The sequence below is a fragment of the Tribolium castaneum genome, chromosome 6 (genome assembly GCF_031307605.1).
Source record: "Tribolium castaneum strain GA2 chromosome 6, icTriCast1.1, whole genome shotgun sequence".
NCBI classification, from domain to species: Eukaryota; Metazoa; Arthropoda; class Insecta; order Coleoptera; family Tenebrionidae; genus Tribolium; species Tribolium castaneum.
Genome location: NC_087399.1, coordinates 5827760 through 5849745, shown reverse-complemented (window position 1 = coordinate 5849745; position 21986 = coordinate 5827760). Strand labels below are relative to the sequence as shown.

Genomic DNA, 21986 nt, shown 5'->3' with positions numbered 1-21986 from the left:
TGTGGACAGTTGGGTGCGCAAACTCGTGGCGAAAGCACGCCCTGAATGCACCGAAAAAATCGCGGAAATTCAGTGCATCGGGGACGGTTGGTAATGAAACAATCGAGGGTGGTTCACCCCAGCTGTCAATACTACCATTAGGGGTGCAGTGGTACCGGGTAAACAGGGCCACGTGATCGCGGCATGGTACCGGGTGGTGGGGGCGAAAACAGTGCGGTATTCGGAGAAATTTGGGAAATTTAGGCCTACGCGCCGAGTGTCACGTTCACGGGTAAGGGCGGCACAGGGACGGACTCAGTGGGCATGCGAGTGGACAGTGTGGTGACAGTGAGCAGCCCCCAAGTCGAACAAGGGTGATATGTCTCAGAAAGACTCCGTTATTCATCTCGTCGCCGGGGGGTAGGTATTAACCCTAACCTAACCTAACCAGTTTTACAATTATGTAATTTGTGACGCAATTTGCGTACTTGGCGCCGGTACTTCCGATCGTTCCGGCTAAAAATAGCGCGTTTTTCCGCAGATGATGCGCAATTCGGTTTGGAAACTTTCAGAAGGAAATTAACCGAAAGTTCCTACATCTAATCAAACACAAACTTTGTTAGGATTAATTTACGGCAATTTGCGAAAGAAAACATACAAAACGTCAGTTTGACATTTGCGAAAACAGTGCCGTATTCGAATTATTTACTTGAACAGCTGACCACCAAGAAAACAATGTTTTATACCCCGCGATATTTTTATAACACAATGCAACCGTGATTAATGGTCAGACTGACCCAAAAACGGCTTTTTTTAGATGGCAGAATTTCGAAATTAAGGATCCTGAAACAGGTCAATGATAATTGTTTTATCGGAAGGGTTGTTGGATAATTGTCTAACGTTTTGCTTCTTGGACATTGTACTGTGATTACAACACATTTCAATTAATTGTGACATGTTGCAAAAGATTCAGCAAACTTTGCAAGAATATGAAACTGCCAAACGATCAAGAAAAAAATTCCTATTCTCCTTCAACACATAAGGGTGATAAACCTGTTGATTCAATTGAATGGCCTATTTCTATTACATAATCCCACTTTTGGAACTAGTCATTAAAAGTGTCTCCTTTATCTCTAATAACAATGGTGTGTTTACAAAGCCAAAGATCAGTTGTTTAATTACGTAATTATTTTTGAATTTTGTAAAAACTCGTTATTTTGTCTAGACAGTGTACGTTTTGTTTTCGAAGAGTTCAATATTTGAAATTTTGTTGACAAGTCGGAAACAATAATGTTTATCTACTGCACAACAGTTTGTTTTTAATCTATTTAATTCAGTGAATAAGTATTCTTATTGTTTTTTTTGGTGTTTATTTAGATAGTAAACTACTGGCCAAATTGCGCTTTATTTATTTGACTCTGTTTTGCTTTTATCTTTGCAATATTTTTGTTTTTGTTCATTAATCTTCAAGATAATGAGATTTGTCACGATAATAGAAACGCCGCGTTATAATTTTTTATTTGCAATGCCAGAAAAGGCAATAAAGTTTCTTTAATGTTTACATTGTTTTCCAACAAGTGTACAAGGTTTTTTAGTATTAAAACACACCAATTGAAGATTTGTATAGTTATTAATAATACGAGTGCGAAAACAAGCTTAAAGTTTGAGGGTATCGTTACGCAACGAGCGTATGCGAGTGCTTAGACACCCGAGTTTTTGCATAAGTGTTATTATTTTTTTTTAAATAGTGTTTAAAATCTAGGATTCAGATTTTAAAATGTACAACAAAAATATTTGTGTCCTTATCTTTAAAAAAATTATTTTTTTTTATTAAGAAAAAGGTGGCTGCTTAAATTTAATTAGAGAGGGTGAAAGTAACAGTATATATGGGTGTATAAATAAAGAAATATAAAACGTGTTTTCCGAGTTCCTCAGTATATAATCATAATCACTAATCAGGTCATTTATCTTTTGTTATTTGTCAACAAAAATAATGATTTACTTCCGTAATTACAATACAATTGCGAGGCATTTTGTACAATAAAAAATCGCAATAATAACTGGTTTTAGTTTGTATACCAAATTACGCGAAAAACGTTAAATGGTGGAAATTTACAGTTGAAATTTTTGAAGAGACGAGATAAACAAAACAAAGACTTTGATCAATTAATCATTGGAATTTCGCAATTTTCGACGCCCGATTGTTCTTTATCATAATTAGAAAACTTCAATAGTATTTGCAAACAATTATGTCCATTTTTGGAACATTGCTTTATCGACAAAATAATTGCCAAAAGAGATATAGTAAAGTACCCAACTGTTTTTCGAGCTATTTAAAACAATAATTCTGTTTAGGCTTATTATGGTATGTTGATAGTATTTTATCTAACCGATAAATTTAAGATTGAGCGTAATTAAGCCATTAATAATTTTCCAAAAATGCCTTATCTCGTTATTATTCAAAATATTCAACGTCATTTATTTTTATTAAAAATTGTTTGCGTTTGAATTGTTCTAAATATACGGCCATATTATCGGTTTAATTATCTTTTATTAGCAATTATTAGAAATGTTTCATTCAAATTATCTCGTTTATTATCCCCTTTGCCATGTCATAAACCAACAACAAATTCAATCAGGAATAGAACAGCAGTGCGGGTCTTAAACCAGTTTGAAACGTCCTCTCAAATATCGATGTAACAATAAGTTTTGGCACGCAATCTGCTGTTGTTTTCGCCGAGATAAGCGATTTAAAAAATGCACGATGTACTTGCGCTTATCAACACAGCATAAACAGGAAAATTACATTAGAAAAGTGCATCAGTTTTGGGCCCCAAGTCAAATATATAAATACATAAACATAAATCTTCATTAAAAAAATCAAAATCACTTTGATTGGAAAATTAATTCGAGGCACTGTATACAGGGTGGAGCAGTTCTTTGGTTGTTATATTTCAAAAATATTCACGAGCTGTGTTTTTAGGGTGGCGGGCACCGTGGGGGCGATCGTGACGTGCCCCCTGGAAGTGGTGAAGACGCGCCAACAGTCGTCGAAAAGCGGCTTCCACCATTTGCCCCAGATCGCCCAGGAGCCCCCCGGGGGCTCGCAAACGACGTGCCGTACAGTCTCTCCCTCTCAGAGGCGTAGGTTATGGACCACTACACGGCACAGCCGGCCTCAAGTTGTGGCTCTTTCAGGTTACGTTACTCCCTCGACTGATACTTTGAACATAGTCCAATGTCTGAAGCACATTATAAAGCACGAAGGACCCCTCGCTTTATTCAAAGGTACAAAAAAAAACAAATCGAAAAGAATGAATCAAAAAATTCCTCCACAGGTCTGGGCCCCAATCTTGTGGGGGTCGCCCCCTCGCGGGCCATCTACTTCGCCACCTATTCGCAAGCGAAACTCTTCTGGAACGGTCTTCTGCCTCCGGATTCGCCCATGGTTCATGTGTGTTCGGCTTCGTGTGCCGGTTTCGTTGCCAGTTCGTTGACAAATCCGATTTGGTTTGTCAAGACTAGATTACAATTGGATATGAATAAAAACAGCAACATGACAGCGTTCGAATGCGTACGGAGGATATATGCCAAATCGGTGAGTGCAGAGACGGCCCTGTACGACCTTGGCGTAAAAATAGAAGCGATAACATTACGATTCGACTAATAATTTAAATCAGTGTGTTGCCGACCGAAGAAAGAGGAAATTTGAATCGGCAGTGTCAAGGCGGAAAGGTTACACTGTTTGAATTGTGTTATCACAAGTGATAACAAAGATTACAGGGCGAAAAACAGTGGACACATGGCAGTTATTCACAATTTTTCTGGCTAACAATTGAATGAGGCCACTATTTCACCACTTACATAATTTACTGATAAAATACACGATTTTTGATAGTGATTACTTAATTCTGCCAAATTTTATTGCCCCTAGATAAGTTCGAATTTTACTTGTTGTTTAGTCATGTTATTCGTCGACTTTGAACTATTCTATTTTTAAGGCGGTGTAGTCAAGGGATTCCACATAAATATCTGTGTTTTTGTCCAGGGAAAATAAAATACTATTTTCTCTTTTTTCTTTTCTTTAGTCTTAAAAAATGTCAAAACAAAAAATTGGCTCCTGTGATGTAAATAATAGAAGAAACTGAAAAATAATAAATAACAAATTTCGTGTAGAAGTAGCATATTTCAGTGGTTTCGCTAGTTTTCTAAACTTAGTTTAGTGTTGAGTGGTGTTGGCACTGTTTTAAGTAAAAACAACGAAACTTTATAAAACGAGACATTTTGGCACTCGTGTGGCCAATTTTTTGATAAATGTTTGAATAAATGTGCCTGACCTCAACTGGTATAAATGTAAATAAATTCTAAACGAATGGACTTGGAGTAAACTACTTTTTACTTTTTAGTTATGCTCACAAAACAACAATAAACTGGTTTGCCATAGAATTTCAAATTAGTTTGCTACCGCTCGCTATTGAAGAATCGCTCGTTGGTTGTTTAGATTTTATCTCGCTACGTTTCAAATTTTCGCAACGCTCTAAGTTGAAAAATATTTATTTTTGCATAAAAACGTGAATTGTTATCTACGAATTATGACACTGTTAGTAAAGACTTAGATATGTGGTCGCAATTTTACAAATAATAGTCGTACTTTGTCCTTTAAATATTTGAATGTGTTTTCATTTTTATTTGCAATAAACTCATTAATTAAAGTACTGTTACAATAGTTTAGTAATGATTTACAAGTGGAAATATGTGACAGTTGTTTCCGCCCTGATGACCTTGGCATTGTAATAATTATTGTAAACAGGCCGGCCTACAATAAAAGTTATCCTCTTTCGATAAAAATAGATTTTTATGGTGATTGACGAATGTTTTTTAACAACAAATTCAAAACTTGTTTCAACCTCTACTATCCGAGCCATTATTGCAACGGATTCTCCATATCATTTTTTTAATGAAATACGGAGGACTTTACCTTAGGAGACGAAACGAGATATTTTCGAACCCAACATGATAGTACAGTAGAGTAAAAATGAGGGCGCTTTGAGCGTCTTAAAATCGTTTTAAATTAATTTGATTTCAACCAATTCACTAATTACTTGAAAAAAATGCAGAAATGTTGAGCTTCCTAACAGACTGAGAAAAACTTACTAAAAATTTCATGAGAAACGTGAGAAAAATAATTATTTGAATTTAAAAAAATTCGCTTCGTTCCGTATTTTTCGAAACGCTGCGAATACAGTTAGAGATACAAGAAAAATGTTAGAAAGAAATTTGTAGAGAATTAAATTTCCTTAAAAAAAGTCCGCGAGACCATATATTTATCTTCAACAGTTTAGGCCCCAAAGACGCTTAAGCGGGGGATTCGTCTTATTTTACCGGTGGTCATGTAACAGAACTTTAATTTATGCCAAAACCGTTGAAGATAGAAATATGGTGCCGCAGATTTTTTTATAGGAAATTTAATTCTCTACAACTTTGTTCCTTACACTTTTTTTCTATCTTCAACTGTATTCCCAGCGTTTTGATAAATATGCAACGGTGCGCAAATATTTATTGCTTAGAATTATCAATTTGCGCACCATCTGATATTTTTGCAAACACAACGAATACGGTTGAAGATACAAAAAAGTGTAAGAAACAAAGTTGTAGAGAATTTAATTTTCTACACAAAAATCCACGCCGCCATATTTTTATCTGCAACAGTTTAGCTATAAATTTACTTTTTTGTAGTAAATTTAATTCTCTATTATTCTATATAATTACATATGATAATATGCCAATATGATAATATTTTCGAGGTAGTAGTCGAATTAAAAGGTTTGGTTGATTCTAAATAAAATTTCAAAATTAGCGAAAATAAAGAAAAAAAAATACAGTATGAATGATTTTGCATCTCTAATGTTTTTCAAGTTTTAACAATTCAAATCAGTTAGTTGTACGATTGCAATTACATATGCAAAATTATCTTCCATAATAATAAAAAATGTAGAAATAAACAAAGAAAACTATTTATCAATCAAAGGTGTTTATTTTGAATCATGTTATTATAATGAATTAGAATGTTTTTGGTTGTTAATCGTGGTCACCCTTAGGGCATCCTTGGGTTCTACAAGGGCATCACCGCCTCGTACATGGGCATCTCGGAGACCATCGTCCACTTCGTGATCTACGAGGCGATAAAAGCGGAGCTAGTGAGCCACCACACGCAATATTCGACTGAGAAAAGTTCGAGGGACTTTTTCGAGTTTATGGCGGCCGGTGCCGTTTCGAAAACAGTTGCGTCTTGCATCGCGTACCCCCATGAAGTGGCGCGGACTCGTCTGCGCGAAGAGGGCACCCGCTACACGGGCTTCTGGCAAACCCTCACTCTGGTCTTCAAGGAGGAGGGAGTCCGGGGTGTGTACAGGGGACTGACGACGCAGCTTGTGAGACAAATACCGAATACGGCCATCATGATGGCAACCTATGAGGCTGTGGTTTACGTTCTTACGACGAGGTTCGGGACCGAGTTTTACGATAAAGAGGCGAATTAGCAGGGTTCTAGTTTTTGGTTTTAGAGATCTGTGTTATTATTTGTAAAGTCAAGCTAGGTTAAGTTGAAATTCAGGCTGGATTTGTAGTTGGTGTACAGTATTAGAGTTAAAGGTTTTGTATAAGAGATGATTCTGGTCATGTTGATAGGATAAGTTGAAACGGTTGATCAGGTTAAGTGGAGGTTTACTTTTGTTAAGTTTATTGTTCAAATGAAAAGTGTGATTTATTCTAGATCCGATATTTTTCTTATTAGCTTCTTTATTGATCCTGTTGTACATATAGCCAAGTTAATGATTGATTTAAATATACTTTTCTCTAAATACACCAATTTTTATTTTTAGTGTAATAAATTGTTATACAATGAATAAATGGCAAAAATTTATTTTATAATTCCTTGAACATTTCTGGCTTATGAAGCGCAGCTTCCTTGACCAATGAGAGGAAGCCACGTTAAAGGACAGTTACCATACGAGCTGGCGCTCCTTCATTAATCAAGGAAGCCGTGCTGGAAGTACCTAATAATTTTTATTTTTGCTGGTTTTGGCCATTTTTCGTGACCCAATCCACGATTTTTGAGTAGAAAGGTGACTCCCGTAACCTATCAACTGATGTAAAGACACATTCGGGAATTGGCCCCATGCCTAAATACCTGGCAATGTGGTCAGTAAAGTGATTGCAGTTGTGCTTAAAAGGGTCATACGAAGCGCCCCTAAAAATATTTAAGCTTTTGTTTTATTAAAATTGTTTAAACCTTACGTCCACTCCGTATATTTCAATTCTTTAACGTAAACTTTGAACTCAAACGGGGGTAAATCCGTCTCCCCAAGTTCAATAACTTTGTCAGGTTTTCCCTGAAATGGTACAATAATTTTGGGGCCAATTGGGCGTTAAGGGGCATACGGGATCATGGAATGTAATTCCGGTGCTCCCAAAAACGTATTCTTTGCCATAGATTACAATACTGGTGTGCCAAACGGCATTGACAGGGCACAGGGGCCCCAAATTCCTGCACCAGCCCTCTGACAGGTCGTACATGTACAATAACACGGGGGCGCCCATTTTTAGGGACTCTGATGATACCTTTCATTCAAATATATCCATTTTGGGCTTATTCTAAAAGATAAATAAACAGATACTACGTAACCTTACTATTTTTGTCGTACTTTGAATTAATTTGTGTTGCAGCATAAGACAATGCAGGCACATGCCTTATGCATTTTTCAACGTGTTTGCTTGAAAATCTACATTTTTAACAATGCTGAATTGTAAATATTCAATATTTAATTTTTGTTTTGACAGCTTTGACAGCTGAAACGTAACCTAAGATTATATGAAAATATTGAAAATAAAACGTATTGTTTTATTAATTATTATTACTGAAATAGTAAATACAATTCATGTTCCAATGCTTTTGGATTCTGAATAAATAAACTAAAAGCCCATCATCTCAAGGTCAAGGTCATACGATTGAATTTCCACAACAATGTAGGGGAAGGTATCCTCAATTGGGTACTTGGGTCAGTGTACAGACTGATCCAGAAATACTGAGTCTGTTGGCAACACATTTGAAAGTATTTGTGCTCGTAATTAGCAACACTGCAACCAAATTCGATTCTTCTTGACAATTATTTGACGTACAACCCCACAAGAATCTTAAAATGTTGTTAACTGGACGCGTACTCCATTGGTATTCTTAAAAATTTGAGTCCAGTGTTGTCAACAGACTCAGTATTTCTGGATCAGTCTGTATATTAAAAAAGAATTCAAAAAAATCCTAAATTTAACAAATCCAGTGTAACTCACTGTAGTAATAAATATAAAATATAAAATAAAATGTTAAAAAATGTAATTATGTATTATTTGCTTTCCATTTTATCATCATAAATTTTAATCTACCTCTGTGCCACATTTAGGTAAATAAATGCCTTGATTTCGTCACTTTTTTTTGGAACATTGTTGTATTGTTCTCATCTTTCTCTGAATGTTGTTAGACGTTTTTAAACTTGTTTTTTCCTAATAAAGCTAGATTTACAACACCTGTTTATTGATAAAAATCTGCGTCCAGGAATTAGAGTTACGCTAAGTTGGTGTCCTAGATACTAACTTGCTGTTTACCAGAAAGCCTATAAATTACCGATTAAAGAGGGTGTTTTGATAGAAAATTCACTTTGGCTATTTATAGCCGAATAACCCAAAAACGAGCTCAACCGGAAATTAAAACGAAAAAATACTACAATAAATTACAAATCTTGAGGCTGTGGACGCTGTGTGAGTCGACGTTTACAAGATTAAATATTGTTCAATTAATTTAAGTGCTAATAACTTATTAGCCCCATGTGAGTGTGTTTACACGAAGTAAACACATTTTGTATTTACCACTCCTTCAAAATTTGAATAACAACAATGAATCGCGTGCAAAAAATGTGTAACACAAGCTGGAAAATAAAACTGAATTTTTTGCCACCGTTGTTTCGAGAAGAAGCCAATGCCAAATACATAATGCAAGAGTTTGGTGATAAGTGGGAGCGATAAAGGAGAATGTGTTTGGGGTTTGGGATAAAAGTGGGGTAAAAAAGCGTCTGAATATTTCCTACATTTATTTATCCAACGATAACCCCTCAACGTCACTTGACAATAGAATCATCACTCACATCATACCTAATGAATTTCCATACAAAAACAAATTTCATTAATATCTTAGTCGAGTCTTATCGAACAAATTTCAGAAATTTCTCGTAAAATATCACGTGTCGTCGCCGCTTGAACGGCCGCAGGTGTATCGCGAAAGACCATTAGAAAAATAGTTTTCAAAAATACAAATTAACATCGATTTTCCAACAAATACAAGCAAGAACCGAAAACATTGCTTCATGTAACAACTGAATAACGCGCGGCCCAACGTAACATTCTCCCTAAGTTTCATGTAAGAAAAATTTGTAAATTACGTTTATCATCGGATATTAATAAATTGCGGTATACCCGAACGCACCTCTTGAAATCTCTACAATTGTTACATTGTAACAACAACGGTTAAGATACGTTTCGATTTCTCTAAGACTTATTTACTAGATTATGGCAAATTTCAAAGGAATTCACCTTCAGTGAGTCTATTTTACACATTGCACGCTCCCGACCGGTTTATACCTATTTAACAGTAAGAAATCATAAGTTCGGGGAAATACTGGACCCCAAAGGCTGTACAAAAGTCGATCCCGGGACGAAAAAGCTCCAATTAACCGAATGGCGTGCACGAAAGGGTCAACCAATCAAGTAAAAGTGACTTTCCACAACAACAATTATTTACAAAACGCAACTTTGGTGATCGATACTAGAACCAAACATGAAATGGACGCATGAAACACATAAATTTACATTCTCATCGACACGCAAACTCAGATTAAACTAACTCTCTTAGACTAACCTCGTGAAATCAATTGGCGCGTGGAAAAACAGAAGGGCACAATGTTACAATCACCAGGCTGTTGAGCTCTTCCACAGAAAAACAAAATTTTAGTTCAAATCTAAAGCTCAGCAAGTCTCTCAAGTTTTCAAAGCTCCAAAACCTACTACATAGACACGATTGTGCTTCTACTGCCTCGAACTCTTGGCGATGTCTCAGCCTAAGGGCCGATTTCATAAACAAATTTTTGGCTTTATTTGAGTTTAATTAATTTTCTCAAAAATTGTCAAATCAACATGAACGTGCAAGAAAACATAAACTATAAAGTTAATGAAAAGGATAATAATTTAGAGAACGATGATTTTTTTGAAGAAAACGCCAATGCTAATGTTTGACAATTTTCAATTACTTTGCTACTTTTAATTTTTATTTTCAATTCAAGAAGCTTAATTTTTTATGTTCTCAATATCCCGCGTTTTTTTCTATGAGATCACACTTTGCTTCAGCTTAATTTTTTTAGTTTTGCCTCTATAATCTCCATTTTTTCTGTTTTTTTTTTTAAGTAGCTGCATTTGCAGTATTCCGTTGATATTTTTCTGGCTTTGTTTTTTAAATTGTCGCATTTGCTCCAAATTTCTCTGTTATGAATTTATTAAAATAAATGGGGTCAGTAATTTTTGTAAATTCTCATTCTGAAAAATGTATTTGTATTTACGGATACCTAAAGGTTAGGATATGAAAGGACGTGTAAATAAAACGTTCCCGTCCTCGATAGTTCCGTTAATGTCGTCAGAGAGCGCTATTACCGTCCGAGTTTATAAAGGAATGAATTTAAAAAAAATGTTGGTATTGGAAAGTCAATTTGTACTTAAACCGTTAAAGATACAAAAATGGTGTCGCAAACTTTTTTGGAGAAAATTTAATTCTCTACAACTTTCTTCCTTACACTTTTTTTGTATCTTTAACCGTATTCTCAGCGTTCGCAGAAATATAAAGTGGAGCGCAAATTGATAATTTTTTGCGCACCGTCGCATATTTACCAAAACGCTGGGAATACGGTTGAAGATAGAAAAAAAGTGTAAGAAACAAAATTGTAAAGAATTAAATTTCCTATAAAAAAGTCCGCGATACCATATTTCTATCTTCAACGGTTTAGGTATAAATTAGCTTTTCGTTACTCGACCACCGGTAAAATGACGCTTGCGCTTCTTTAAACGACTTTGGGGCCCAAATGGTTAAGATAAGAATCTGGCCTTGCAGACTTTTTTAAAGGAAATTTAATTCTCTACAACTTTCTTCCTTACACTTTTTTTGTATCTTTAACCGTATTCGCAGCGTTCGCAGAAATATAAAGTGGAGCGCAAATTGATAATTTTTGCGCACCGTCGCATATTTACCAAAACGCTGGGAATACGGTTGAAGATAGAAAAAAAGTGTAAGGAAAAAAGTTGTAGAGAATTAAATTTCCTATAAAAAAGTCCGCGACACTATATTTCTATCTTCAACGGTTTAGGTATAAATTAGCTTTTCGTTACTCAACCACCGGTAAAATGACGCTTGAGCGCCTTTAAACGACTTTGGGGCCCAAATGGTTGAAAATACGAATATGGTCTCGCTGACTTTTTTAAAGGAAATTTAATTCTCTACAACTGTCTTCTTAACATTTTTCTTGTATGTTTAACCGTATGCGCAGCGTTTTGAAAAATACGGGACGAAATTTTTTTAAGTAATATTTTTCTCATGTTTCTCATGAAACTTTTAGTCGTCAGTTTTTTCAGTCTGTTAAAAGACGTTTCTGCATTTTGTCCAAGTAATTATTGAATTGTTTTTACTCTGCCGTACTATTTTTGGGTTCAGAAAACCCCGCGATTTCGTATTTCGTTTCGTCTCCTAACGTATAGTTCTCCGTATCCTGTATATTGAATTTTACCCTGTTGTACCTTTTCAAATGAAATAATTTCATCATCAGTCATCTAATCATCTTACACTCGATAAGATATTTCTTCAAGCAACAAAAGTTCTTTCTTTTTAAAAAAATTACTTTCACGAATTCTTTTTCTGCTTTTCTGTTGCCCTTCGTTATCAATACACTAATCTTTTTAAATACAATTTTACACACACACCTTGACAAAGATAACAGCGTTTGACAGAAAGTGAGGTGGTATCAAAAAAACATAATTTTATTATCTAATGGTCCGTTAGTTAATAAGCCGATGCAATTTTTTTTATAAAATGCAATAAATTACCGAACGTTTCAGTTTCTTCATTAAGTTATTTATACTTACAAAATCGGCCCTAATGCTGTTTTGTAAAAAATTGAAATTCAAAAAACCTCTCTTTGGATGAACGATTTAGTTCAAAAAATTTCTCTGGTCCCTTACAGAACCGCTGAAGAAAAACGCAGTCAGATCTGAAATAGGTTTTCCCACCTTGGTCTTAAACGAGTTCATTTGTAATTATCCCTTAACTAAAAAATCAGTGATCAGCCACTGTTTTTTGTTCTGGTGAAAGCAAATGAAAACGGTTCCTTGGCCTCAATTGACTGAATTGAGCGCTCCTGCTTTTCCACCCTACCCGCCTCTCCCCCGAAAATATAAACATGAACACATTTTCCGTCATACAAAGTACTACTGGCTCGCCATCACAAGAAGAGTGTCGGTGATGGTTAAACTTCACATGGAACGGTGGGCATCTCAGCCAGAGTCAATTTAACTACCGTGACCTCTTTGCGTCAAGCCGCCATGGTGCCGGCACTGCAGGGGACCACCGGCACCGTCTGGCAGGCCATCGTCGCCATGTTATTCCCGCTGCCGACCCCGCAGGCCTTCAGCTCGGTGAAGATCTCGGTGAAGTAGCCCGGCTCTGCGTTGATCCGCAGCATGTTCGCCGACAGTCTATTCACTATGTCTAAACAGCGGTCCCAGAACCTCTCCTTGGAGTCCTCCACCAGGAACGGCTTCAGCGGGTACGAGATCTCGTTGCCCATGTACGAGTAGGAGAGGTAGAGGCAGGTCAGCACGACGGCCTGCAGGTCCTGCTCGCAGTCGATCTCCTCCTCGACGAGGTCGCGCACCAGCATGTACACGAACACCACGTTGGCAGGGTTGATGAAGGCCACGTCCTGCAATAAACCAACCGTGTTATTCCCGCCTGACACCTATTGTTCCCGCAAAAATAGCAAATCCTCCCCCGAATTAAAATTTATCAAGCCTCAGACGGCGCCGGGTATCGGGATCGATCTGTATATAGCGCCTGCTGGCCCAATTTAGTCGTGAACTTGGTCAGCCTGCAAGGATAACGCTGTCCTGGCTGGTGGACTGCGTCGGCGAGTCCACACGCGAGGGGTAGTTTCAGCGCTTTTATTATACACTAATGACTTTACAGACCTTCAATACTAATGTCAAAAGGCGGTTTTTCCTACGGGTTTTTTTAAATTGGTGGTAATCAGGTACAGGAAGTGGCAGAGGAGCTTCAAAGTTGGAGCAGTGGGACGGAAAATGGACAAATGAGCGGGAGTTCGCAAGGACGGGAATAATTGAGGTTTATTTCAAATGAGAAAAAGGGCGGATTGAATGCATAAAAATTGAGAAAAAGCTGAACGGGAGGGAAAGTGAATTGATTGATAAATCGAAAGATCGAACTCAGTCGATAAATTATTAATCACTTATCCACGTGAAAAGTACGAGCCCTTACAACAGAATATTTGGACGAAATCTTGTTTTATTTAATAAAAAAAATTGGTTTTATTCCAAATAGACTTTATTCAACTGTCAAAATTCATAGCTACTATGATTTTTTCAAAATGGTTATCAAGCTGAGTAAAATTTACCCAAGTTGTTGGTAACTTATCTTATCTGTCATAGTTTTTGACATGTCAATTTTTTTGGTAAAATTTTCATTTGCAAGAGTTTATCTAAGATGTCACAGCCCTTGAATCCTTTGTGATAAGTGAATATTTTTTTGCATTCGAAGAGTCTTCTAGAATTTTCAAAATTGTCAACTGTCAAAATTCATGGCTACTATGATTTTTTCAAAATGGTTATCAATAAATTGTTATAACTCAGTTTTTTTCAAATAACACGACTCTAATTTCTTAAAGCCAATCAAAAGAATATGATATTTATGGTGACTTTTATCAATACGTCCCATACCTATCTCTTACAGTTTTTGAAAAAAATCACAAGAAACGAATTTTACTTCGTAATTTTCATATTAATCAAGTAGACCTTGCAAAATGGTCAACAATTGTCAAATTTCAATGTTTTATTTAGTTTTTAGCTGAATCATTATTGATAAAGTAATAAAACAATAATATTTAATTATGGTTTATTATAACTTATCCACGTGAAAAGTATGAGCCCTTACAACAGAATATTTGGACGAAATCTTGTTTTATTTAATAAAAAAATTGGTTTTATTCCAAATAGACTTTATTCATTTGCATGAATTTAAACTTATGTACAGGGTGTTTTACGTAATTTACGAACTCGATTATTGAAAAATTGAAAAACTTTTTCTAGTTTGTTCACCCCTTCAAAAAAATATAAAAAATAATTTAAGTGGTTAGTGATTGAAATAGATAGATTAGAATCATTTGCATTCCGTCTCTTGATAGGACACACGATAACTATTTCTGATTAGTGATTAGTTTGACCACTACTGGGGTTAAATAATTAAATGTGATTTTTTTGTATCTAGTGTTTTGTGACTTTTGTATATTTGGGTGCGTGCATTTGGCGCAGGCCTAGGAAAGTTGTGTGAAACACCCTACTTAGGCGTTTTTTTGTAATTTTTTGCCTGATTTTCAATCAGTTATCGTAAAAAAATGTAAATGATGAAATTTAACCATTTGGCTTGACAACTAATAAATGTATAGACGCTAACAAATTTAATACCAAAATAGTAGGCTTTGACTGACGGGTTTTGTATTTAACATGGTTTGACCATCAGTTTGATAGAATGCCAAAACATTTATTCCATTTTAATTTATTAAAACAATAGCAAAAGGGATGGCAATTCCTACCAAGGTAAAATAATTCTTCTGGGGTTTTCTACAAGATGTTCTAGTTGGCAAAAAACTGGGTATGGACAATTCTTTACGAGTTGTGACACGAAAGCTTCAACGAGACTTGGCAGAAATTTGTAAAAGTTGCCACAGAAGCACATTAAGAAAAATCACTGCTCTATGGATTGCAGGATCGTATTTCAATTATTGTTCTTAAGAATGTTGTCGCAGATCAATAAAAAAGCTCTTGGCTTTTATAAGTAAATAACAAAGTGTGCTTAAAAAAAGCTGAGAACTATGTAGGTCGAAAGTAACTGATAGTAGACATAAAATTACTATAAAAGTTATATTTACTGATGAATCTCAATTTTGTGTTTGTGTAGTAGGTTCTGTGATTTTCAAAAAAAAGTAATAAAAACTAGCAAATTTTTTTGCATAAAGACTGTTTCAAAATTTGGTTAAATTTGGCAAGGAACAAATATGGTATGGGAAACATGGGTCTGGAGCAATTTGAGTCCATAGATGAGACACTAAACAGTATCAAATATATTTTGCAAAAACATTTATTACCATCCTCTGAAAAGTTGTATCTCAATTATTATTTTATAAAAAATATATTTCTTGTTACACAGCAAAACTTTTGAAATAAAAAAACGGTAATTTTTACATTGTCTTGGCCAGCAAATAGCCCAGATTTAAATATCATTGTGCTTTTTTTGGCAAAAATGAAAAGTTGTCTCAGAAATATTCCTTAGTAATCATTGAATGATTTAAAAAATAAAATAAAACATATTTGTCACAAATTACTACAAGGTTTTTTTTGTTCAAACAATTAGTAGTCAGACATTATTCCTGTTTTTTTTTCTAATTTTATGTTAAATATAAGTGCTTTAAAATAGGTCTTAAGTTACAAAACAAACGTATTTCTTTGAAATATACTTGTTTTTTAAATACACATTCATTACCTTGACGTGCATTTTCTTTACACAAATGTATTTGTCCAAACATTTATTTGTTACGGCTCGTACTAGCTATACTTTATATACAGAGTGCTCAAAAAATGGCGCACCAACTCAGTGGTACGTTGTTGAGAAGCATGTGTAGATCACGGGAAAAATCTTGAAAAAATTCCTAAAGTCATATTTAAAAAAATCTGGAGCTACAAACTTATTTTGTTAACTTCTTCAGTTTTCATTATTTTTTAATGTTTCTATGTTTCACACTAAGTAATCGTTCCCTAACACAACGATGAATAACTATTTTCAAATTTCCCATAAGACTTTAGCAGTTTTTTTAATTTAAAAAATTAAATTAATTAAATTAATTAAAAGTCATCAAAAAAATCACAGTTTGTAGATGTGCCAACGCTGGGAGTTATTTCCTAGGAAACCGTTTCAAAAATAATTTATTTTTGTTGTTGATCAAATTTTATTGCGATCACGACTGTTAGACAATGTTGCCACATATCATTTATTTAAAATTCCTTGTTTATCAATAACTTTAACGCAAAGAATTTTGTTACTATTTTTACCTTTATATGTAAGCAATTCTTTACCACACTCCATTGAGTTGGTGCGCCATTTTTTGAGCACCCTGTAGAAAATAAAGAAAATAAAAAAATATAAATGTGTGCTTATCAAGAGAATGAATAAATAAATAAATAAATAATAATAATAATAATAATAATAATAATAATAATAATAAATAAATGTTTTTGATAAAATTCCGTCACAAGTCATAAATTAACTCATGAATTTTCTCATTTTTTTAACATTGATTTTACAATCCGTCATTTCTTTTGAGACAAGAGCTTGTTGGGTAAGTATCTCATTAGCTGCAGCGTTGAAAACAATTATTTCATATTTTTAGACCAAAAGCAAAATACTGGAAATATAAAGCTGTAATTATCTGAAAATTACTAGTCTTCTTTTTATTTATTTATTTCATAATCATTAAGTTTTGCATGTATAATAAGCTAAACTTTCTTGAATTGTTTAATCACCTAATATCTTTTTCCTAATTTTAAATTTAACGGTGTTATTGCTTACAACACTGGTGCTGTTATTTCTGTTTCAACATTTTGCAATTCAGTTTTCAATTACAAAACAATGAGAATAAGAGAATAAAATCAATAAGCTTGTCTATTAATATTTACTCATTTAAAATACAAAGTTTCTTTTATACTACTATATTCAAACTGATAAAATAAAAATCCAATAAAAGAGAAACGCACTTGAATTAAAACACTTTGGCTAGCTAATAAAAGTTGGCCTAAAATCGCAACATTTTTCTTGTTGACTGTTGACCTTTCGTCAGCAGTGACGCAAAATTCCACATTTGATTACATTACTGCTTCATTATTAGGCATTCAGCCAATTTTATTTTTATCGATTTGTGACGCGCACCCTCGTAAACACCACGAATCAAGTTTTACGACGCTGATAAACAAACCTTTCACGACTTGATACAAGAATGCTTTCAAAAATTTAGTGATTGATTTCAAGACGAAGAAACGGCAAGTGTGGCATTGCCTTAATTTAAATTTGCATTTGCAAAAATTTGTCGGCAATAATTAAACTTTTCTCGTTATGATCACGAGTTGACCCGGCGCCTCCACCATTTTTCGCTATTCATCAAATTTTTCAAAATTAAACTAAGGGTCTTTATTTTAGGGGAAAGTGTCTAGGGAGTCGTCGTAGCCTAAAGGGTAAAAGTATCCAAGCCACCCTCTTGCATATTTAAACTCGCTGAAATTTTCATAAGCAAGGAAATGCAAACACGTGCTGCTTTTTTCAACCAGATTTTCGCTACAAATCTAAAACCGATTTAAACCTCGCGTGCTGGTGTAAACGCGACCAGTTTACTACTCACCTAATTGAATCAAAATCGATTAGAAACGTTTGTTTGCTCGACTGTAATTGGGACAATTAATGGAATTAAGATTACAGCCAATCAAAGAAAACAAAAATTGGGTTTAATTTGCGCAAATTTAACACGTCAGCAAGATTAAATTTAAAGTCATGATTTAATAAATACGTGAAAATATTTGTAGCAAAATGTCACAAACCTTTTTAATGTGATTTATTAGTGTTGGGTTTCCAAGCGCAGCAAACCGGGAATTACAAATTAAAAACAGTCAGCGTCCAAGCTTTGAATTAATTCTCCATTTATGTTGAAAACATTACGAAAATTTCACCCCACAGACTTAGAAAAAGTTGTGCTTTTTTCGGTCGCCGATCGATTGCTCTTCTTGTGTCAACAAACCGGATATTACAAGAATAAATTTAGAATAAAATGACGAACATCTGCTAGGTACATATAAATAAAATCGGATAAGTTATCTGTTTGGCGCTACATTAAAAAATAAAAGAAGAATGCTTAAAAATAAGCACGATGTGAGTTTAAGTAAGTATGTATACGATCCAAATCGACCATTCTGAGTTCCGTTAAATTATTTTCAAAATAGCTGAGCTTCCGGAACTACAAAAAATTGACGCCAAGTTAAAAATTTCAAATAGTAACTACACATTTTTATTGCATATTTGAATTCGCCTTCTCAAGCTGAATAAAATTTGCCCAAGTTGTTGGTACTTATCTGTCATAGTTTTTGACATATGTCAATTTTTTTGTAAAATTTTCATTTGCAAGAGTTTATCTAAGATGTCACAGCCCTTGAATTCTTTGTGATAAGTGAATATTTTTTTGCATTCGATAACCGAAGATTCGAAGAGTCTTCTAGAATTTTCAAAATTGTCAACTCTCAAAATTCATGGCTACTACGATTTTTTCAAAATGATCATCAATAAATTGTTATAACTCAGTATTTTCTAATAAAACGACTCTAATTTCTTAACGGCAATCGAAAGAACATCGATATTTATGGTGACTTTTATGAATAAGTCCTATACCTATCTCTGACAGTTTTTGAAAAAAATCACAAAAACGGATTTAACTTCGTAATTTTCATAGTTAATTAAGTAGACCTTGCAAAATGGTCAACAATTGTCAAACTTCAATATTTTATTTAGTTTTTAGCTGAATCATTATCGATAAAGCAATAAAACAATAATATTTAATTATGGTTTATTATAACTTAGTGTATTATGTTAAGTAACTCGGTCAGTCTGACATCGAATTTTGAACTTTTTGAATGAAAATGGTGAACAAATCGAACATTTCTTTCAATTAAGAGCACAATTTATGGTATTTTTTGAGAGTTTACTTATTTAAAAATAAAAATCATGAGCTAAAATTCTGTTTTTGCGATTATTTCAAAAAAAAAGAAATTGATATAGAAGATGTCTGCATAAAAATTGATATTCTTTTGATTACCATTAAAAAAAAACGTCATTCCATTTAAAAAATCTGTTTTGTATTTACTTCTTAGCCATCATTTTCAAAAAATCATAGTAGCTTTGGAATTTGACAGTTGACAATGCTGAAGATTTGAGAAGATCCTTCGAACTTTTGGTAATCAAATACAAAAAAAATATTCACTTATTGTAAAGAGTTCTAATGCTCTGATATTTTAAATGAAATCCTGCAAATAAAAATTTGTTAAAAAAATGACACACGTCAAAAACTATGACAATTAAGTATAAACAATTGGAGTACATTTTACTCATTTTCGAAAAGCGAATTCAAAAAAGCAATAAAAATAGGCAGACACTATTTAAAATTTCACAGTTGACGCCAATTTCTTGTAGTTCCAGAAATTCAACCATTTTGAAAATAATTTGGTTGTACTCAAAATGGTCGATTTGGACAGTATGTAAAATCGTAACCCTCTAGCTATATTATAAGTTAAAAGTTTCTAATGTAGGCCCTAAAAGTTTACGATTGCTTTCTTTTAAGCATTACCAATGAAAAGTGTAAAAATTCTGGTAATAAAAAAAATAATCTAAAAGCAGAAACATCAGACACTTTTAGACTTGTCTGTTAACTCGAGACAATAAGCACAAATTCTGCTCCTTGCTGTAGCAATAAGCAAGCTTGAATACAACGTAAACAGCGTTTTGTGTGGAAATGTTTGGCGTGTTTGCCTCTGAAAGCTTCTGTCTATACGCTTCAAACTTTCATACTCAAGCTCAAAGACCCATTCATTTCGCATTGTCACGCACTTTATGTCTTTTGAAAAATAATAATTGTTCTAAAAATAATATCGTTCCTAAATGTTAACGGTCACAAAATGCCAAACGCTGCAAACAAGCCCTGGGCTCTAAATGCCACAAAATATGATTTAATCGTCGGCATTCCTCCGCCAGTACGCTTTGAGCATGGAAATTCCTCAAGCGCTTTGTTTTCGGGGGCGATAACTTATCGATTAAGTACCCACCTGCCATCCCTGTAAGAGCAGACTCCTGTCGACCGTCCTGAGCCACATGACGGCATCTCCCGCCTGGAAATCCCTCAATTTATAGCATTTCGTATGCAGATACATCCCTAAACATTTCAACAGTTCGGAAGTGGAAGCTTGGATGACAGTCTTCTTGGGGGCGGCGACGGGAACCACTTGGTTCTGATTATTCACCGAATTCTCTCTAAGCAGTAACGATTTGTTGGTCAACTTGTCGCAGTTCGCGTGGTGGTTTGCATTGTTATTCGCGTTATTCACTCGGACGATGTCCAAGGCGAGAGCCGAGGTGCTCTTGGAGTTGGAATAGTAGGAGCCTTGCTTTTGTATGTTCTTGTTTTTGTCGATGACTGTGTGGATGTTGTCGACTAGCGGCTGGCGGAACGCGGTGACGTTCTTGTTCTTGTTGTCCAGCTTCTTCTTGTTGTTGTTGGCGGTGGAGAAGCGCTTCCAGGACAGCGCGTTGATGAAGAGGGAGTGCTTCTTGAGGTTCTTCTCGAGCGCGTTCTTCTCGGAGATGATTCTGGCATTGTCGTTGTTGTTGATGTTGAGGTTGTTGTTGGAGTTGGTGGTGTTCTTGTTCTCGCGGTTCTTGGCGTTGTTCAGCTGCTCGTAGGAGAAGTTGTTGAGGGTGAAGTCGCCCGTGGAGCTGGTGGTGTACACTGGGCGGCGTTCGCGAGGCGAGAAACTCAACACCGTGCCCATTTTCAGGCTTAGCACATATTTGCACTGCTGGAGGCAGCCCGGACTGCAATGATGGCCCAGGGGTCGATCTCGGTGGCGGCGGAGCGCCGGCGCTACGTCTCTTAGCAACCCCATGATGTCATAAGAAATCAATAGGGCGTACGACGGTGGGGGGCTTTTTTACGCGCTCACCCTCGGTGCAAAGGCATTTCAACGAGGCGCCCAGACGAGAGGATTCGAAGAGGGGGCGAAGGATGGACACGGGGTGCAGAACTGATTTCTTATTAACTGATTCGCATCTACAGGCGAATTCTAAAGAACTAATCAGTTGATGGAACTGGGAAATTTGCGGCTCCAGCTTGCAAGGCTTCGGAATTTTAATAACTAGTTACTACTCGCAGTTGAGAGAAGTTTATATTGTTTGCGACATCATAGAACTTTTGCTGTGATATAGGTGTGCGTTCTTAGTAAAAAAATAAAAACTCTATTCAAAAAACGTCAACGAAAATATCCACATTTTAAGTTTTCCAGCATTTTTTATTTACTTGCTCATAATCACCCGAAAAACTTTACTCACTTGCTCATATTTCTCGCATTCAGACTTTGTGCATCTGAACTCAGAGTTCAGAGTTCAATTCCTAAACCAAAATCATCAAAAATATATACTCAGAGCTACTGCGTTTCCTGAAAGTGTCTCCAAATACAACTTTATGATTAAATTCTGATAAATGTAAAGTGCTATTCTGCTTGCCAAATAAACGTACCTAGAATTCAGTAAATCAGAATTTAAATGTGAAAATTGGTAGTCAAAATGCCTTGGATTGATAAATGACAGAGATCTAAGATTTATTAATTATGTGTTATCTGTTATTTTAAAAATGTTATGTCGCTCTTAAACTTCAGTGCTTCATTTATAAAAATATCTCAATTTGAAACTTAAAAAAACTTTCTAATATTCATGTGCTTTCGTTTATATATAAATTAGAGTCACATTATTTATAATCTTTGCTTAAGACAGTGTAAAC

General features: G+C 34.9%; 3 protein-coding genes across 4 annotated transcripts; 1 reads left to right on the top strand and 2 right to left on the bottom strand.

Annotated features, from left to right (window-relative positions):
* The first annotated feature begins 13 nt into the window (after positions 1–13).
* On the top strand, positions 14–6841 carry Rim2 (Replication in mitochondria 2). Of its 2 annotated transcripts, XM_008198629.3 has the most exons (5): positions 14–399; positions 2963–3123; positions 3178–3267; positions 3318–3577; positions 6078–6841. In XM_008198629.3, the coding sequence occupies exons 1-5, from the start codon at positions 359–361 to the stop codon at positions 6516–6518; spliced, it is 993 nt and encodes a 330-aa protein (XP_008196851.1). In that variant the 5' UTR covers positions 14–358; the 3' UTR covers positions 6519–6841. The 2 variants fall into 2 exon arrangements, with proteins under 2 accessions (XP_008196851.1, XP_975115.1); XM_970022.5 differs by having other exon boundaries at positions 15–399; positions 2963–3267.
* A 43-nt stretch (positions 6842–6884) lies between these two features.
* On the bottom strand, positions 6885–7839 carry LOC664006 (desumoylating isopeptidase 1). The gene is made up of 4 exons (XM_970030.4): positions 7683–7839; positions 7420–7632; positions 7276–7370; positions 6885–7228 (listed from the first exon to the last, which is right to left on the bottom strand). Exons 2-4 carry the CDS (start codon positions 7576–7578, stop codon positions 7045–7047), a joined length of 438 nt encoding a protein of 145 aa, XP_975123.1. The 5' UTR covers positions 7579–7632; positions 7683–7839; the 3' UTR covers positions 6885–7044.
* Positions 7840–9099: 1260 nt separating this feature from the next.
* Cdk5alpha (Cdk5 activator-like protein) lies at positions 9100–21063 on the bottom strand. The gene is made up of 2 exons (XM_970041.5): positions 20260–21063; positions 9100–13040 (listed from the first exon to the last, which is right to left on the bottom strand). The coding sequence occupies exons 1-2, from the start codon at positions 20980–20982 to the stop codon at positions 12651–12653; spliced, it is 1113 nt and encodes a 370-aa protein (XP_975134.2). The 5' UTR covers positions 20983–21063; the 3' UTR covers positions 9100–12650.
* Between the last annotated feature and the right edge of the window lie 923 nt (positions 21064–21986).

What these genes read in the sequence shown, in the direction of transcription:
- Rim2 (XM_970022.5), top strand. Translation starts at nt 359, where the DNA reads ATGTCTCAGAAAGACTCCGTTATTCATCTCGTCGCCGGGGG. An exon ending in ACCCCTCGCTTTATTCAAAG is followed by an intron (nt 3,268 to 3,317) that starts GTACAAAAAAAA and finishes ATTCCTCCACAG; the next exon opens with GTCTGGGCCCCAATCTTGTG. An exon ending in GGAGGATATATGCCAAATCG is followed by an intron (nt 3,578 to 6,077) that starts GTGAGTGCAGAG and finishes GGTCACCCTTAG; the next exon opens with GGCATCCTTGGGTTCTACAA.
- LOC664006 (XM_970030.4), bottom strand. Translation starts at nt 7,578, where the DNA reads ATGGGCGCCCCCGTGTTATTGTACATGTACGACCTGTCAGAGGGCTGG. An exon ending in GAATTACATTCCATGATCCC is followed by an intron (nt 7,371 to 7,419) that starts GTATGCCCCTTA and finishes GTACCATTTCAG; the next exon opens with GGAAAACCTGACAAAGTTAT. An exon ending in TTGAAATATACGGAGTGGAC is followed by an intron (nt 7,229 to 7,275) that starts GTAAGGTTTAAA and finishes AAATATTTTTAG; the next exon opens with GGGCGCTTCGTATGACCCTT.
- Cdk5alpha (XM_970041.5), bottom strand. Translation starts at nt 20,982, where the DNA reads ATGGGCACGGTGTTGAGTTTCTCGCCTCGCGAACGCCGCCCAGTGTAC. An exon ending in TGCTCTTACAGGGATGGCAG is followed by an intron (nt 13,041 to 20,259) that starts GTGGGTACTTAA and finishes GGTTTATTGCAG; the next exon opens with GACGTGGCCTTCATCAACCC.